Source organism: Marmota flaviventris, chromosome 15 (genome assembly GCF_047511675.1).
Source record: "Marmota flaviventris isolate mMarFla1 chromosome 15, mMarFla1.hap1, whole genome shotgun sequence".
NCBI classification, from domain to species: domain Eukaryota; kingdom Metazoa; phylum Chordata; class Mammalia; order Rodentia; family Sciuridae; genus Marmota; species Marmota flaviventris.
This window is the reverse complement of record NC_092512.1, coordinates 36578347-36597346: the sequence shown is the minus strand read 5'-3', so window position 1 is coordinate 36597346 and position 19000 is coordinate 36578347. Positions and strand designations below refer to the sequence as shown.

The 19000-nt window shown below is 36.5% G+C and overlaps 1 protein-coding gene across 1 annotated transcript in view; it reads left to right on the top strand.

The window, feature by feature from the left end:
* Nucleotides 1-19000, top strand: part of Spag1 (sperm associated antigen 1) — a 62965-nt gene that overhangs the window by 23970 nt on the left and 19995 nt on the right. The window contains exons 10-12 of the mRNA XM_027950167.2: nt 1403-1562; nt 17076-17414; nt 17795-17894. Of these exons, the coding sequence (XP_027805968.2) occupies nt 1403-1562; nt 17076-17414; nt 17795-17894 (599 nt within the window). The remainder of the gene's footprint in view (nt 1-1402; nt 1563-17075; nt 17415-17794; nt 17895-19000) is intronic.

The following is a 19000-nucleotide window of genomic DNA, read 5'->3' as shown; positions in this document are numbered from 1 at the left end:
GCTTCTGGCCCAGTCGTGGCCATGGCTATGTTGCTGGGGATGTCTTTCTTATTTTATTATATCCAACCTCCTGTGTCCCTGATCTGCTTTGAATGGCCAGTTTTAAATTCCAGTAAAGTTCTCTGCTTTTTTTTGTTGTTCATCAACCTTGTGGAAAGGCTGCCTATGTGCTTTCTTTGTTTCACTGGCATAAAGCATTTGAGAACGTCCAACATTATTCATTAAAAAAAGCACATGTGCACAGTAAGAGACTAATAGTGTAAGGGTCTGGCGAACGATGGAGGAAGAGACCACCAAGAAACCGACTCATGCAACCGCAGAAGGGGGTTTATTGAGAATCCAGCACGCTGGGGCTCCGTGCTCACTCAATAAGGGAGAGCAGCCCAGAGCCCTGAGCAGGGGTTGAGCAGTGCTTAAGTACACTTTTTGGGGAGGGCGGGGGCTCTGCATACATCAGAGCAAATCATCATGAGGCACGGGAAAATCAAACAACAACTCTCAAACATGATTAGTTCATTCATTGGCGGGAACAGGTCGGGCAGGAGTGATAGGTGAGTTCTAAGGAGGGGGGTACATTCAAACTGATTGGTTTGGGCCCTGAATGCCTACGTGCCAAACTGCACAGGGTCCAGGTTATTTATCTACTGGACAGTCCCGGGAATTGTTTTAACAGCTACAGGAATTTCAGGTTTTGGGTGTAGCATAGGAACTTAACAATACCTGGTCCTTTACATTTTAACTCAGGCTTTGCAGCTTAGAAACTTTACAATACCCGGTCTTTTACACTTTAACTTCAATTTCTTTTACTCTTACAATAGCAATAATTAATAATAAAATATGACAGTACAGCAATATGCTATATATGCAAATGTCCTCTCTCTTTCTCTCTCTCTCTCTCTCTCTCTCTCCCTTTCTCTCTCTATCTCTCTAGTTGAATGGATCTTCAGTTAACTGAAACAGCAGACATCAAAATGCTGGATAAGAAAGTTTTGTGATTGTTAGAAAATATGAACAGGAGATAAATAAATAAATATTTATGTAATTTTTACTAGATAAAAAAATTTAAAAAGCACATATAGCATGATTTTATTTGTGCAGAACTATACATTTTTGTGTGTCTGTATGCCTAGAAACATCTGGGGAGATTATAAAAAATGTCAGTGGTATTAATTGAGTGGCAGGATTTCAGGTGATTTTTTTTTCCTTCCTTTTTTATACTGTTACTCTAAGCTTTTTACAGTATATATAGTTATAATCAGATAAAGCAATGAAGTAGTTTTGAAAAAAATCATCATAAAAAGCCTTGTGTTTTATTAATTTCTTAATATTTTCTTTTTCTTATCTGAAAGAATGGTTGTTTTTTATTAAAGAAAAACATTGTCATTAATGTTGTGATTTACAGAAAACCTTATCAGAAGTCGAAAGAGATGTGAAAAATTCTGAACCTGCATCTAAGACCCAAACTAAAGGGAAAAGGATGGTTATTGAGGAAGTAGAAAACTCAGAAGATGAAGATGAAAAGGGAAGTGGAAGAAAACATGAAGATGGCAGTGGAGATAAAAGTAAAATGTCTTCTCTATTTTGGTTATGCAGAAAACTACCTGCTAATATAATGAGCTAGCTCAGTTTTTCTGTTTGTACAGAAATTTTAAGTCTGCCAGACTTTTTCTGGCTTTACCGTGCAAATCTACAAGCAAATTTAGCTTATCTTTTTCTTGATACATTTTAGTATAATCTTCCCAGTGCTTTTTTCCTCTTAGTCTGGCACTTTTTTCCTAGTGCTCAATTTAATTCCTAATTATCACCTTTTAATGTAAATGGCTGTGTCTATATGACAATAATCATTTGCAAATTGACCTTAAATCTGTCTCTTAGGTGATTGTGTGTAATCCACTGGGTTGCAAACAAATGTATTGGCTTCAAGTAAGGACTTGGGTGGACTTGTTTATATACCTAAAATGAATACATTTTTGGGAAATTCTTCTGTGTCTCTCAAAAAATTTAAATATGCAAAACAAATGTTTCAAAAAATGAATATAGACTATATAAAATTTCATGGTTATAAGATAAAACAATGAATGGGAAAAGATTTGTGTACACGTGCATTAATATGCCATTGTTCTTTGTTCCATAATTTTACCTTTTCTAGAATGAAATCAGAGTGTGTGTAATGTTTTGAGATTAGCTTCTTTCACTGTACATTGTCCCTGAGATTTGCTGATGTAGTTGCATGTATCATTGGTTCATTCCTCTTTTTTTTTTTTTTTTAGTTAAAATTCCTTAATTTTTTATTCCTGGTACCACACCACAATTTATAGGGCAATATATTTGATATAAGGAAAAAAAAAAGACTATGATTCAACAGATAAAAGACCTCAGGAATGTACATCTGATTGACACTGTATTAACCAGTAACTACATTGCATTAACCAATAGCTATACTTTTTGCAAACTGTGGCTATGACATCACAAGAAGGGTTTCCTGTTTAAGCTGCAATAACTCTGACTATGGATCATCATTTCTTCTGTGTCAGGTTTTTGCAGTTATTCTAATGTTTTTGTGATGATTGTCTCAAAGTAACCTGTAGCTTTTCTGACAACTCCTCATTCTCTCTCTTACTAAGAACTGTAGCCTTTTTATACTGTTTTAAAAACCTTCTTCCACATTCCACCATGGTCTCCACCAGATCCATACCCACCAACACAGGGACTGCCAGAGCTGCTCTTATCAAAACTGCCTGCCTTCATGGGTTTATAATTTGATTTCTGTTGTTCACTGTAATTTCCAAAATTATTATAGCTCCAACCACCACGGTGGTTAGTAATACCAAAAATTTCTCCTTCATGTTATGATGACAATGAGGCATTGTAACCATATGACTTCCTTCACTACCACCGTATCCACCAATTTGGTTTCCATATCCTAGTCTGCCACCACCACTTCTCTACTATACCCAGAACTGCTACCATAATTGTCGTCATTACCTCCAAATCCACCTCCACCACCACCACCGTAGCCTCCTTTTCTGATAGAGTTTCCACCATGGCCAAAATTACTTTTGCCACCTCCAAAGTTTCCTTCATGATCCATAAAGTTGCCAAATCTACCCCAAGTTGCTGCATCTATGTCTTCAACACACAAGTCACAAGACCTTGGAACATTTACCATTATCAAATAATTTGTGAGTGTGCCCATTTCTCAATATGTTCTCTTTATCATCTGTAGTTTCAGACTTCAGACCACCAATAAACAGCTTCCTCAATTGTTGTGATTCCCTTGGCTCATGCTCCCCACAGTAAGCCCACAGAGGCAATGATGGTCAGAGTTCACTTCACTCCTCTTTATTGCTGAGTAACATTCCACTATATGGGTGTACCAAATTTGTTTATCCAGTTTGTTCAAGGATATTTAGGCTGTTTCTGGTATTTGATAATTATGATTATAGCTGCTATAAACTTTCATGTGCAAGTTTTTGCATGAAGGGTAAATGTCTAAGTAGGCTTGCCAGCTCATATGGCAAGTGTATCTATAACTTTATCAGAAATTGCCAGACTCTTTTCCAGAGTAATTGTACCATTTTTTCATTGCTATATGAGAGTTTACGTCACATTCTCATCAATATTTGGTAAGACCAGGTTTTGTTAATCCATTCTATTAAGTATATAGTGGCTTCTCATTATGTTTTTTTTTTCTTGGTACTGGGGATTGAACTCGGGGGCACTTGACCACTGAGCCACATCCCTAGCCCTATTTTGTATTTTATTTAGAAACAGGGTCACACTGAGTTGCTTCAAAGCTAAGGCTGGCTTTGAACCTGAGATCCTCCTGTCCCAGCCTCCCGAGCCGCTGGGATTACAGGCATGTGCCACCATGCCTGGCTCATTATGGTTTTAATTTGCACTTTTCCTAATGGCAAATGATGTTGAACATCTTTTCATGTGCTCATTTGCCATCTCTATATCATTTTTAGCAAAAGGTCTGTTTAAATCATTTCACTAATTTTTTAAAGTGGGTTGTTTTCTCACTGTTGTTTTTTTGTTGTTATTGTTGTTGTTGTTGTTGCTGCTGCTGCTGTTGTTGTTATTTGGTACCAGGGATGGAACTTAGAGGTACTCCACCACTGAAACACATCCCCAGCCCTATTTTGTATTCTATTTAGAGACAGGGTCTCACTGAATTGCTTAGGGCCTCACAGTTGCTGAAGCTGGTTTTGAACTTGCGATTCTCCTGTCTCTGCCTCCCAAGGTGCTGGGATTACAGGTGTGTGCCACCCCGCCCGGCCTTACTGTTCAGTTTTGAGAAATCTTTTTATATTTTTGATGTCTTGTTGCAATCCTTTGTTAGCTATGAGAGTTGCAAATATTTTTCCCTGTCTCTAGCTTTTTAAATTTCTTTAAACATTGTTTTCAACAGAGCAAAAGTTTTTAGTTTTGTTGGAGTCAAATTTACACATTTTTTATTTTTCTGTTTTTTAATTTTTTTTGTACCAGGGATTGAACTCAGGGGCACTCAACCACTGAGCCACATCCCCAGCCCTATTTTTTATTTTATTTAGAGACAAGTTCTCACTGAGTTGCCTAACACGTTGCTCTTGCTGAGGCTGGCTTTGAATTTGGGATCCTCCTGCCTCAGTCCTCAGCCACTGGGATTACAGGCTTGCCTGGCAAATTTACACACTTTTTAAAAATGAACTGTGCTTTTGACCTAAGGATACTTTGCCTAACTCAAAGTCGTGAAGAATTTTCTCCTGTGTTGTTTCCTTTTCAAAATTTATATTTTGCAAACATATTTATCAATTATGGGCTAATTTTTATGTGGAATGTGAGAATTAGATTGAGTTTCAATTTTTTTTTGCATATTGATGGCTAGTTGTTTATTGGAAACTATCCTTACTTCTTTGAATTGCCCTTGCACCTGGCAACATTGGCAGATTTATACATTTCAACTTTTGGGAGTTATTATACATAGTATTTTTTAAATTTTACAAAATTAAAAATTCATGTGTTCATTTTAGCCTATAGAAAAAAAATCAATTGGCGGGGCTGAGGCTGTAGCTCAGTGGTAAAGTGCTTGCCTCGAATGTGTGAGGCACTGAGTTCAATCCTCAGCACCACATAAAAATAAATAAAGGTACTTTGTGTTCATCTACAACTAAATAAATATAAAAAAAATCAATTGGCCATGTTTGTGTGGCCAGTAGAATCTAATTTTGGCTGCCATTCTGTTGCATTGACTTAAGTGTCAATCCTTTCATCAGTACCATACTGTCTTGATTCAGATTGCTTTAGAGTTAAATCTTAAAATCAGGTTGTGTGATTCTTTCTGCTTTATTTTTCTCTTACAAAATTATTTGACTATTCTAGCCTCTCTGCCTTTACATACAGTTTTAAAGTCAAAATTTTTGGAGGTTTATTTTATTTTTTCATGGTCTGCAATTCTTTCATTTAATATTCAGTTATATTTCTTTTTTCAGTTATATTTATTTATTGCATAAAATTACTGAACAGTCAATCAATTAACAATAAGATCACCTAACATTTGATGACTGTTTTACCACAAGTCTTTATTATACTACTAAAATGTACTATCTATATGCTCATTGCAAAATAGGAGTGATTTTCTCTTGTCCATCATTGTAATAAATAGTAGAGTATAATAAAAGGATGGCAAATATGAAGCAGTAAAATCTGTTTCTCTAGATATAAAAAAATCATACTGAGAATTTGATTGGATATTGAATTTATAGATAGATCAATTTGGGGGAGAAGTGACATTACAATCATATGGAATTTTCTAATCCATGAACATAATTTGTCCTTCCATTTGTTTAGATCTTCTTTGATTTTTTTCATTAGCATTGTGTGGTTTTCTACAACATTGGCAGATTTATACATTTCAACTTTTGGGAGTTATTATACAAAGTATTTTTTAATTTTACAAAATTAAAAATTCATGTGTTCATTTTAGCCTATAGAAATGTGATTTATTTATTTATTTATTTTTGTACATTGACTTTGTATTGTGCAATCTTGCTAATTCACACATTCAAGGATCCTTGGAATTTTCTTCATGGACAAATATGTTGTCTGCAAATAAGGACAGTTTTATTTTTTATTACAATTTGTACATCTCTTTTTCCCTCTTATTGTACTGGCTAAAAAGTAAAATGCTGAACAAATGGTGAATCTTAGAAGGCATGTATTTGGTCTTTGATAATCAGACTGAATGTTACCTTTTGGTATCTAATTGGTTCCCTTTGTCAATTTAAGGAAATGGCTTTCTAGTTATAGTTAGTTGAGCTTTTATTTTTAACTGATGTTGAATTATTTCGAATGCTTTTCTGCATCACTAGATTTGATCATATAAATTTTCTTCTGTAGTAAGTTACTGTATTAGGTTACATTCTTTGGCTGAGGTTTGAATGTTGAGCAGGACTTGAATTTTGAGATAAACCAATTTATCATCATATATTATTATTTTTATTTATTGGTGGATTTTATTCATTAATATGTTATTGAAGATTTTTTGCATCTATTTTCATAAGAGACATTCTAGCCTTGAGAGATTGATTATAGTCTTCTTATCTTTCTTTGATTTTCATTCATTCACTCATAACTGTACTTTTCTGGATTTTGATTTATCAGGGCAATGCTAGCCTCATAAAATTTGTTGGGATGTTCATCCTTCACTTCTATTCTCTGAAAGAGATTGTGCAGAATTGATGTTATTTCTTCTTTAAACGTTTGATCAAACTTGTCACTGGAATTATCTGGCCCTGGAGGTGGGGGCAGGTAGAGGTAGGTGTGTGTGGGGAGTGTGGGTGTGTGTATGATTCTAAATTAAAAATTCATTTTCTTTAATAGATCTACAACTCTCCAGGCTATTTTATTTCTTAAGTGAATCCTGGTAGTTTGGTAGTTTCAAAGAATTGGTCCATTTCACTTAAGTTGTTGGGTTTCTCTTCATAGAATTGTTCATAGCACTCCCCAAGTGTTAATCAGTTTTTCATTGCTGTGACCAAAAATACTTGACAAGAACAACTTAGAAGAGGAAAAGTTTATTTTGGCTCAGTTTCACAGGTTTCAGCCCTTGGTCTGCTGACTCCATTGCTGTGAGCCAGAGGTGAGGCAGATCATTATGGTGAAGGAAGTTGCTCAACACTCATGGCAGCAGGAAGAAGGGGTGGTGAGGGCGGACAGATACACCCTTCCAGTGCACGCCTCCAGTGACCTAATTCCTTCAATTTGATCCCACCTCCCAGCAGTCTATTCAGCTATCAATGGCTTTAATCCAGCAAATGGATTAATCTACTGATGAGGCCAGAGCCTTAATCCTTGCCTAAAAGCCCCACCTCTGAATCTAGCTGTATTGGGGATCATGCTTCCAACCTATGAGCTTTTGGGGATATCCCCATCCAAACTGTAACATCTTGATTATTGTTTTAATGTTTAGTAGGTCTGTAGTAATCTCCTTCTTTTCCTGTTGTTGGTAATTTGTGTGTTTTCTCTTTTTTTCTTTGCCAATCTGGCTAGAGATTGATTATTGTTACTGATCTTGGCAACATACCAGCTTTTGTTTCACTTATCTTTTTTTCTGCTTTATTTTTCTTTTTCAGTTTCATTGATTTCTGCTCTTTGACGTTTCCTTCCTTCTACTTGTTTTGAGTTCACTTTACTCCCTTTTTTCTGAGGTAGTTTCTCAAACTAGAAGCTTAGACTATTGACTCCAGTCTTTTTCCCCTTATAAACATCTGATGCTGTAAGTTTTCCTTTGATCACTGTTTTAGCTGCACCCCAAACATTTTAATATGTTGTACTTTCATTGTCATTTATTTGAAGGTATTTTCTGATTTCTTGTGAGGCTCTTCTTTGATCTCCATAAGGCATACTGAATTTCCAAAAATTTTGGAGATATATCATTTTTCTATTATTGATTTCTAATTTATTTCCATTAAAGTCACAGAGTATATTTTGTTATTTAAACTTTGTGACGTTTAAATTTTTTAAAGCTTGTTTTATGACACAGGATATTTTCTTTCTTGATGAATATCCCATGTGCACTTAAAACAAATGTGGATTTGGATTTTTTTTGGTAGAGTACAGTATAAATGTCAGTTAGCTCTAGTTGGTGAATGGTGTTGCGAGTTCTTTGTCCCTGCTGATTTTTTGATTGTTTTGTTTGGTTTTGGTGCTGTGGATTGAATACCTGGGCATTTTACTACTGAACTACATCCTCAGTCCTTTTTATTTTTTTATTTTCAGACAGGGTCAACACTAAGTCACTGAGGCTATCCTCATACTTGTGACCCTCTTGCTTTGGCCTCCTGAGTTGCTGGAGTTAGAAGTGTGTGTCACCCACCACTCCTGGCTTTCCTTTTATTTCTCTCACTTCTTGCTTCTGGTGTTTTGAGGTTTTGTTTTCACATTTAGGATTTCTGTATCTTCTTGGCTAATTGATCTTTTTCAAATTATGTAATGTCCCCTCCTATCTTTGGTAATTTACTTATTTTTAAAAGTCTACTTTGTCTTATATTAATATATTTACTTCAGATCTTTTGGATTAATATTTGTATAATATGTATTTTTTCCTGTCTTTTCACTTTTAACCTCCCTGTATCAGTAAAGTGTGTTTCTTTTAGACAGCATATGATTACATCTTGTTTTACCTGCTCTTATTAACTCTTATAATTGGTATGTTTTCCCCAACTATTGGTATGTTTATATTTAAGTATAAGTATTGATACTTTAATTTAAACTTTAATGTTTAAATATTATTTGTTTTTATATATATATTTTTTCCTCTGTATTTTACATACGTTCCACTTTGCTGTTTTCTTTGGAAGGATTTTCATATTTTAATTTTATTATTATTTGTTGTGATGGTGGTGGTGGTGGTGGTATTTGGGATCAAACCCAGGGGTGCACTATTACTGAGCCCTTTTTTTTAAAAAAAGGGTCTTGCTAAATTGCTCAGACTGGCCTGAAACTTGCAATCTTCCTTCCCCAGTCTCCTGAGTAGTTGAGAATACAGGTGTATGCCATCATGCTCAGATAGTTTTTAAATTTTAATTTATTACTTGAGGTCTTTTTTTGAACCATATTTTTTAAAAATATATAGAAATTGTCTCTATAGGCTGTAAACTACACTCTGCTTAGAATTAGTATATAACTACTTAAAGCATATGTAAAAACTTTATTGTTTTTTATTGTCTCTTTACCCTCCCCCTTTATATGGTAGCAATCATATATATATTATACCCACATTCATTGAAAACCCATCAAACAATATTACTTTTACACTCAAATAAATTGAAAATTTCTATATATTTTAAAGAATTTAAGAGGAGAAAAACAGTCTATCTTATTTACTAAGGCACTTATTTTTGTTTGCACTTCCTTCATTCCTGATGTTCCTAGTTTCTTTCTGGTATTGTTTCCCTTTCAGCTGAAGGATTTTCTTTGGCACTTCTATTTTTCTTTTTACAGTGTTGGTGATTGAATCAAGGGCCCTTGGTCATGCTAGGCAAGTGCTCTACCATGGAGCTATGCCCTCAATATTATTTAACCTTTCTTTTAAAGAAGGTCTGCTAGAAATGAACTATTTTTGTTTTTCTTGATAGAGGATGTCTTTATTTTATCTTCATTTCTGAGGATAATTTTGTTCTAGATTGAGGGCTGAGGCTGTGGCTCAGTGGTAGAGCGCACGCCTAGCACGTGTGAGGCCCTGGTTCGATTCTCAGCACCACATAAAAATAAAATGAAGATATTGTGTCCACCTAAAACTTAAAAAAAATAAATATTTTTTTAAAAGAATTCTAGGTTGACAATACCTGGGTTTGACAGTTAGTGGGAAAACAGGGTGCAGTATGTTTACTCCTTACTGTTTTTGTGTTTGAAGGGATGGATAATTAGCACATTTGAAAAACTATGGGTGTGCTTTACATAGATTGTTTTGGTAATCCTCAAGGAAGCTATAATTACCCACACTTTTATAGATTAGGCAACAGAAGTTTAGAGAAGTGAGGTTACTTGCAACATTGTACAGGTTAAGTCACACAGTTGGGATATGGCCCAAGATATGTTTGACTCCAAATCTATATCCTAAAAGTGGTTACTGATATCAACTAAGAGATTATACATTCTACAAAACCTAGGCCAAATATCACCAGACAACCTTGTCCAAGAATAGATAAAATCCACTTTAGGGGTTGGGGTTGTGACTCATTGGTAGAGCACTTGCCTAGCAAGTGTTAGGCACTGGGTTTGATCCTCAGCAACACATAAAAATAAATAAATAAAATAAAGGTATTGTGTCCATTTATAACTAAAAATATATACATTTTTTAAAAACCACTTTAATGTTCACTGATGTACCAGAATTCTTATCAATAACAGCACCAGTTGAGGAGCTGATGAGTTAAAGATGAGTGTGATCATTTATGAAACTAAAAGCCTTCCTTCCAAATAGATAAACAAACAGGAAAGGGCTAATATGTTTTTTAAAAAATAATTACTTCTAATAATACTTCTGTGATTAGAAATCTGAATCAGGATAGTTATTGTGTATATCTGTTAACCAACTGATGTTTCTCTCTGAGGTAGGCAATTATCTATGAGTGTAATAGAGAAGCAGTGTTCCCATTCAAATCTCCAGAGCTTTAAGGGGATCATTTTTCTATTGTCATTAATATCCTCCCATAATTATTTTATAGACTAAGGAATATATAACATGTATGATTCAGAAAACCAAAATTCTTGATAGAATATAAATTTTATCAGGAAAGCAAATCAACATGAGGTGGATAACTAGCTGGAAACTCCTTTTATTCTTAAGGTGACACACAATCAGTTGAACTAGCTAATGCTCACCTCTGTCAAGATACATTGTTGGATGATATGTAAAAGGAGGTCCTAGAGCCTTGGATGTGAGAGAAGCAATCCAAATCACTTGTAGGAAAATAAATGTTACCCAGAAGGAATTTATCTAGTTGGAATTTTTGCATGTTGTTTTCCATCCCACCACATTCTGAGAAAGAATTCCTAGTCATTATGGGGTAATTCCAGGGGGTTGTGAGGATCATGGGAAATGCAGCAATTCATGTTTTGTAACCTTTGCTGATATTGCTTCTCCTTTATAAGCTCCGCTTGGATTGATCAGGCCCAATTCATCCAGACTGAAGTACAGCATAACCCATGGATTCAATTAACAACTGACAGTTACTGAGCACCTACTCTGGCAGGTATTGAAATAAGACAGTTGATAGGCTTCCTTCATCTGTTCTTCTAAGGACTAATATTAAGAAACACCTGACTACTTGCCAGGATGATTAGATCTGGGGATTTGAGTTCATGGGCTTTTTCTCAGAACCTCCCCATCTACTGGTGTTTTTTCTTCCCTAATGGGGTCAATAAGAAGTGGATGTCATCATACAACTGTAGCTGTCAGAGACTTTGGTCCTCACTTCCACCTGTCACCTTACAGAGTCTGTGAGAAGCAATCAGAAGAAAGCCAGTTTCCTTTGTGGTGCTGTTGCTCATCTCCCACTTAAAAGTGTAATGTAAGAAAATTAAACAGTCCTTCACAAACAGAAGAATCAAATATAAATATTTCCCTTGCTCTAGAATTGGCAGAATCAGGAGAGCAGGGATCTAAGAATTAAAACAATAAACAAAATCATAATTATTTCTGATTAGGTAAGTATGAAAAACCTGTATACGTTAGGTGCCATAAATAATAAAAAAAAAACTAACTAAAAGGCAGATAACAAACTAGGCAAAGTGGCTGAGGGCTCATACCTTTTAATATAAAGAATTTTTAACAAAACAATAAGAAAATGATGAAGAGCTAGTATAAAAATGGGCAAAACATATGAACAGACATATCACTAATAAAGAAGTATAAATGACTGATAATTTTTTATTCCTAATTAAAAAATAAAAATTAAGGGCCAGGGTTGTGGCTCAGTGGTAGAGCTCTTGCTTAGCATGAGTGAGGCACTGGGTTCCATCCCTGGCACCACATAAAAATAAACAAATAAAATAGAGACATAAAAAAATTAAACATGGGTTATTTTTATTTTACCAAAGTATCCAAGATAGGAGGGAAAAGTACCCTTTGTGGTCAAAAGTGAGGTGAAATCTTTTTTTTAAAAAAATTGAGATGTAATTTGTCCTTTTAAAAGAATGCTTTAGTTGTAGATGGACACAATACCTTTATTTTATTTATTTTTACGTGGTGCTGAGGATCAATCCAACCCAGTGCTCACACATGCTAGGCAAGGACTCTACCACTGAGCCACAGTTGCAGCCCCTAATTTATCCTTTTTTGAATTCAGTGAATTTTAGTATATTTAGTATATTGTACAGCTAATCCCACTGTCTAATTCCAGGACATTTTTATTACCCCAAAAGAAATCCCATGCCCATTAGTAGTAACTCCTCATTCTTTATTTTCCCTGGTCCCCTATGATCATTAATCTTTTTTTTTCCTCTGGGGATTTGCTAATTCAAATTTTTCATATAAGTAGAATAATATAATCTGTGCCTTTCAAACCTGTCTTATTTTACTTAATATAATATTTCAGGATTAATCCATGTTACAGCATGTATCAGTACTTCATTCCTTTATTTACAAATACTATGCCATTGTATGGATAATACCACGTTTTCTTTATACATCAGTTGATGGATATTTGGGTTGTTTTTACTTTTTGGCTATTAAAAATAATGCTGTCAGAACATTTATGTCCTATTTTTATGTGTGTGCATACATGTTTTAAGTTTTCTTGGGCATGTACTTGAACCTAGAGTTACTGGGTTATGTGGTAACTATATGTTTAACTTCTTGAGGAACTGTAGACTGTATTTCAAAGTGGCTACATCGTTTACTGTTCCCACTGGTAATATTTAAAGGTTCTAATTTCTCCAAATTTTTGCCGACACTTCTTTTTTTTTTTAATATTTTTAGTTGTAGTTGGACATAATACCTTTATTTTATTTGTTTGTTTTTATGTGGTACTGAGGATCAAACCCGGGGCCTCACACATGCTCGGCAAGCGCTCTGCCACTGAGCCACAGCCTCAGCCCCGCCAACACTTCTTATTGTCAGCCTTTTTGATTATCCACTCTAAAGGGTATGAAATGGTATCTCCCTATGTTTTTTTTTTTTTAACTTTTTTTTAGACACATGACAGTAGAGTGTATTTTGACATATTATCCTTATGGTTTTGATTTTCATTTCCCTAATGATGATGTTGACCATCATTCTATATGCTTATTGGTTATTTGTTTATCTTATATGGAGAAATGTCCCTTCAAATCCTTTGCCCATTTTTTTTTTTTTTTTTTTTGGTACTGGAGCACTTAACCACTAACCCACATCCCCAGCCCCATTTTGTATTTCATTTAGAGACAGGGTCTCACTGAGTTGCTTAGTGCCTCACTTTTGCTGAGGCTGGCTTTGAACTTGGGATCCTCCTGCCTCAGCTTTGCCAGCTGCTGGGATTATAGGCAAACACCACTGTGCCTGGCTCCTTTGCCCATTTTAAAGTGAATGTCCTTTATATATTCTGGATATTAGACCCTTATCAGATAGATACATAATTTGCAAATTTTTTCCCCATTCAGTTGACATTTTACTTGGTTGGTAATTTCTTTTGAGGCATAAAAGCTTTAATTTTGATGAAGTCCAATTTATCTGCTTTTGTTTGTTTTTGCTTTGGGTGTCATGTATAAGAATCCACAAATTGTACATTGTGAAAGTTTGCCCCTATATTTTCTTATAAGATTTTTATGACTTGAGATCTTTTCTTTTTTTGATATTGGAAATTGAACCCAGAGATGCTTTACCACTGAGCTATATCCCCAGCCATTTTTAATTTTTTATTTCAAGACATGATCTTGCTAAATTGCTTAGTGTCTCTCTAAGTTACTAAATCTGGTCTCAAACTTGTGATTCTCCTGCTTCAACTTCCAAAGCCGCGATTAACACGTGTGTACCACCATGCCTAGTTGACTTTAGCTCTTACATAGAGGTCATTGATCCATTTTAATTATTTTTTATATATGGTGTGAGGTGGGGGTCCAACTTAGTTTTTTGTTGTTTTGTTTTTAGCATGTGGAAATTCAGTTGTCCCAGCACCCATTTGAAACTGTTCTTTTCCTATTGAATGGACTTGGCACAATCATCAAGAATCTGTTTGGGGGGCTGGGCTTGTGGCTCAGCGGCAGAGCGCTCACCTAGCATGTGTGAGGCCCTGGGTTTGATCCTCAGCGCCACATAAAAGTAAATAAATAAATACATTAAAGATATTGTGCCCAATTACAACTAAAAAATAAATAAATATTAAAAAAAGAATCAGTTGGCCTTGAAATATGGGCTTATTTTTGAATTCTCAATTGTATTCCATTAGTCTGTATGGCTGTCCTTATGCCAGCACCACACTATTTTGATTACTATAGTATTTAGTAAGTTTTGAAATTAAGAATTGTAAGTCCTTCCATTTTGTTCTTTATTTCTCAAGATTATTTGGCTGTTTTGAACAATAAACACATGTGAATTGAGGGTTGACCTTACCATTTCTACAAAAAAGTTTGAATAGGGATTGTGTTTAATCTGTACATTGCTTTGGGTAATACTGACTCTTAGAACATTTTTCTAACATGATCACAGGACACCTTTCTATTTATTTGTCTTTTAATTTCTTTAAAATTTATACTTAGATATTTTACATGCCATTATAAATAGAATTATTTCCTTTTTAGATTGTTCCTTGTTGGTATATAGAAACATACTAATTTTTTGAATGTTGATCTTGTATCCTCCAGCTTTGATGAATTTGTTTATTAATTATAGTAGGCTTTCCCCCATCCCCTAGTGGATTCTTTGGGATTTTCTGTATTTATAGGATCATATCATTTATGGATAGAATTTCTGATATTGATGCCTTTTATTTCATTTTCTTGCTTAATTGATTAGGCTACAATGTTTAGTATAGTGTTGAATAATAATGGTGAAATTGGACATCATTGTTGCTGATCTTTGGTGGGAAAGCTTTCATTCTTTCACCATTAAATATGATGTTAGCTGTGGGCTTTTCACAAACATCCTTTATCATGTTGAGAAATTTCTAGTTTTGTGAATATTTCTATCATGAAAGGGTGTTGGATTTTGTCACATGCCATTTCTTTATCAATTATAATGACCATGTGTTCTCCTTTGGCATTGACTTTCCAATGTTGAACAATCTTTGCATTCCTGGGATAAATCCCACTTGGTCATGGTATATAGTCCTTTAATATGGAGTTGAATCAGTCTTGTTAGTATTTTGTTGAGGATTTTTGTTTCCAACTATTCAAACTACGTTGCTGAAGATCATACTGTTGGCCCTTCCTTCTTTTGATATTTTTTGTGAAATTTTTTCCCTACCCACGGTTTCTAAGGCAGTACCTACCCTTGGTTCTTCTCTCATTTCTAGGCATTCTTCCATCTACATTGGAGATTCTTCCTGTGCTCATTCTTTGTCAGTATTTCTCATATCCTCTGGGGGCTCTGGTAATCCCATCCATACCCAGACTTGATGGTCCTTTATATGCTCCCAAGTCCATGTATCTGGAAAAGGCCATTTCTCCTGAACAGCCCTTCTCCAGTATCCCATGGGTAGGTCAGTACCCAACAAGACTTACAGTTCTTCCTTGTTCAGACCTCTGAGTACCTTTTTAGGACTGCATAAGTTGTTCAGGGACATTTCAATCTATAGTTCAAATCCCAGTTACAGTATTTCTCTGTATTTGAGTTCCTTAGCTACTTCCTGTGTCCTCTTGTTTCAATTGTAAAGTGGGAATTATAATACTTGGTTTGAGAATTGGTGTATATATATTAAGTTCTCAGTAAATGGCATCTGTTTGGTAAATAATACCAAGTTGTCCATAGTTTCTGCTGACTCAGACTTGTACTCTGAGTACAAGTACAATTCTGAGTAAGGACTTGAATAGCAAGATATTGATGAAAACTGGAGCCTTGCTCTAATGCTCCTGGTTTGGTGCAATCTGGGGATTTATTTCTGTAACAATCTTTTTTATTGTTTTAATAATTGAGCCCCTTTTGATTGGTGATCCAAATGGAATGTTATTCGGTTATATTGAAAACTACTAATTAATATGTTGTTGTTGCTTGCTTTAGAATGATAGGTCATCTACTGATTTTCATTGAGATGGTTGTAGTTTCTATTCCCTCTGTTTTTGCCCTTCAAATCTTGGCTTTACAATTCATGAAAGAGAATGGAAAATTATAGCTACTAAAAATCATATTAGAACTTGTTAAAAGAGAATGCTTGGAAATCTGAATATGTAAGTGCTTTTCAACAGTATCTTGACATGATTGTTTTGTTTTAAATATTTATGAATATTTAAATTAATGAAATATAAATAATTTTCATTTAAAAATAGATTCAGTAATTATTGTTAAAGTTAATGGCAGAAATCTTTCAATCAAATGCAAAGTAATTTTTAATTTGAATAAGGCATTAGAATGGAAAATTCACTGTTTTTAATGGTCCCTTTAAGTATAAATACTAGGTGCCTGTTTTATCTCATGTGTTTGCTAAATCACTTTGAAATGACTTAATAATCACTTTGACTTTTTATTTTAAATGACCTTTTCCGCTGGTCCTTTAAAATAAAGGAAAGGGTGCCCCTAACGTTGGGTGCAGTCCTTGTGTTCGTCAAGTTCTAGTTAATTCATCCTTAAGTTGTAAATATGTAAGATGGACTTCAGCAGGTACGGCCTGATTGTGGACACGGTTTTCAAAAGGCTAGTTTTCGGCCGCAAGCCCTTGACATTAAAGGGTTAACTGAGGGTCTAGCCTCCTTCGCGCGAGCCGCGGGGCGGGGACTCGGACGCGCCCGGGAGGTCCGGGAACCGCGGCTCCGCCCGTGGGGGCGGCGCCCGGCTCGGCTTCCCCAGGAGCCCGCCCTCGGCACCGGGCACCTCGCGGCCTCCGGGTCGTCGGTGCTGGTGATGCAAATACTCACTTCCCGCATCCACTTCCCCACAGCGGCCGCCCCGCGGGCGCGAGCCCCGCGCGCCATGGGCAACATCCAGAAGAAGCTGACCGGCAAAAGCGAGGGCGGCAAGCGGTCGGCGAGGGGCGCGCCGTGGCGGGGCCGGGCGCCCGGGCCCGGCGCAGAGAAGCGGGGCGGATCACTGGCCCCAGCGACGACCGGCGACGGCGCCAACGGGCACTCCAGCGGCGGGCGGGGTGCTGGGGACCCCAATGAGACCGACGCGTCCCCGGCAGGGGCCCGGCTCGGCCCGGACGGCCTGAAGAGTCAGGGCAACGAGCTGTTCAAAAATGGACAGTTCGCTGAGGCCGCCCGCCGGTACTCTGTGGCGATAGCGCAACTGGAGCCTGCAGGTAGGTGAGCTGTTCCGAGACCGACCCGGGCTACTCGGGCTTTCCCAAACCTAAGGGGACTCGTGTGGGAGTGGTGCAGGCCGCCTGCTAGGTGACAGCCCTTGCCCCCTTGCATTCCTTCCTGGTGACTAAGTGCGCTAAGACTTGACCTATGTGAGCAATACCTTGGAATGTGGAACGTGTGCCCTGCCAGGCACGGTCGCATTGGTCTCTGCTCGGCTTTCCTTTGTGGCCATTGCAGGGGTAGCAGCTCCAAGAGCTCTGCATGATGAGCAGTCTGTAGCACTGCAGTGCCATTGAGACTGCAGTTGTCTTTTAATTCTGGTGAACTGTGATTTTGCTAATGGATTTTAACTGTATTTAATTAAATGTGATTTTAGGAAGTGAAAGTGCAGATGATCTAAGTATCTTATATTCAAATAGAGCAGCATGTTACCTAAAAGAAGGAAACTGCAGTGGCTGCATTCAGGATTGTAACAGGTAAACTGCACGTTTTCAGGTTTGTTAAGAGATTGTTATAATTTCAATGTGGTGAATACATATCCTCCTAAATGTTCTGCATAAAGGTCCAGTTTCTTAAGACAGCTTTAAGGTATGTTAATTGATTAATACCGAAAGGTCCTAATTCTCCACTCATACATGAACTGTTTTTTTTTAAATATTTATTTTTTAGAAGTAGTTGGACACTACTTGATTATTTATTTATTTATCTATCTATGATTGATTAATTATGAGTTGCTGAAGATCGAACCCAGGACCTCCCACGTGCTAGGAGCGCTCTATCGCTGAGCCACAATCCCAGCCCCACATGAACTGTTAAACTTTTTTTCATTTTCCTTGCCCCCACCCTAACGGATGCTCTTTTCATATCACCTTTAGACTATTGAAGAAGCCTAATAACTAGTTCCAGTTCACTGTGGCCTCAGAATAACTTCTCCTGAAGCAGCATTTTGTTCAGCTTGTTTCCAGAAGGTCTTTAATGGCACAGTATTGTCTTCCAGACAATTATAACCTACTGTGACACCACAATGCCCCCAAACAAGCTTCCTGTTCCCATTTGGTCAGCTGGACCACTTCCTTACACTCATGGCCCTGTCTCCAAGCCTTTGCCCACTTTGTCCCCAGTGTTAGTAATGTCTTCTCCATATCTTTCCTCCTGAAATCCTTGCTCACCTGTCCTTCTGTCTGCTTTCTTGATCTCCTCAGGCTCTGTTTGTACATCTGTAACACCTAAATTGACACTTGGTCACACCTATAAGTTCCTGTCATTCACTGTAGTGGATTTAAACCGTTTACAATCAGGAAAGCTCTTTTATACAGCTTTGACTCCTTCAACGCACAATATAGTCACCAAGTCAGTTAGTTACTTGCCAGGATGGATTAATAGATTTACATGAATGAAACATACTGTTTTCTTTTGCCATTAAGTAATAAGCCTACTTCAGAAGCCCTTTAGCAAGAAGTTACTGTTAGTGCATCTGAAAAATGAGTCCTCATTTGACTCACACAGCCCTGGTTTATTTCTATTATCACTATCACGTGTAATTGTTAATTGTCACTGCTTTTTACTCTAAGAAGGCTTAGTT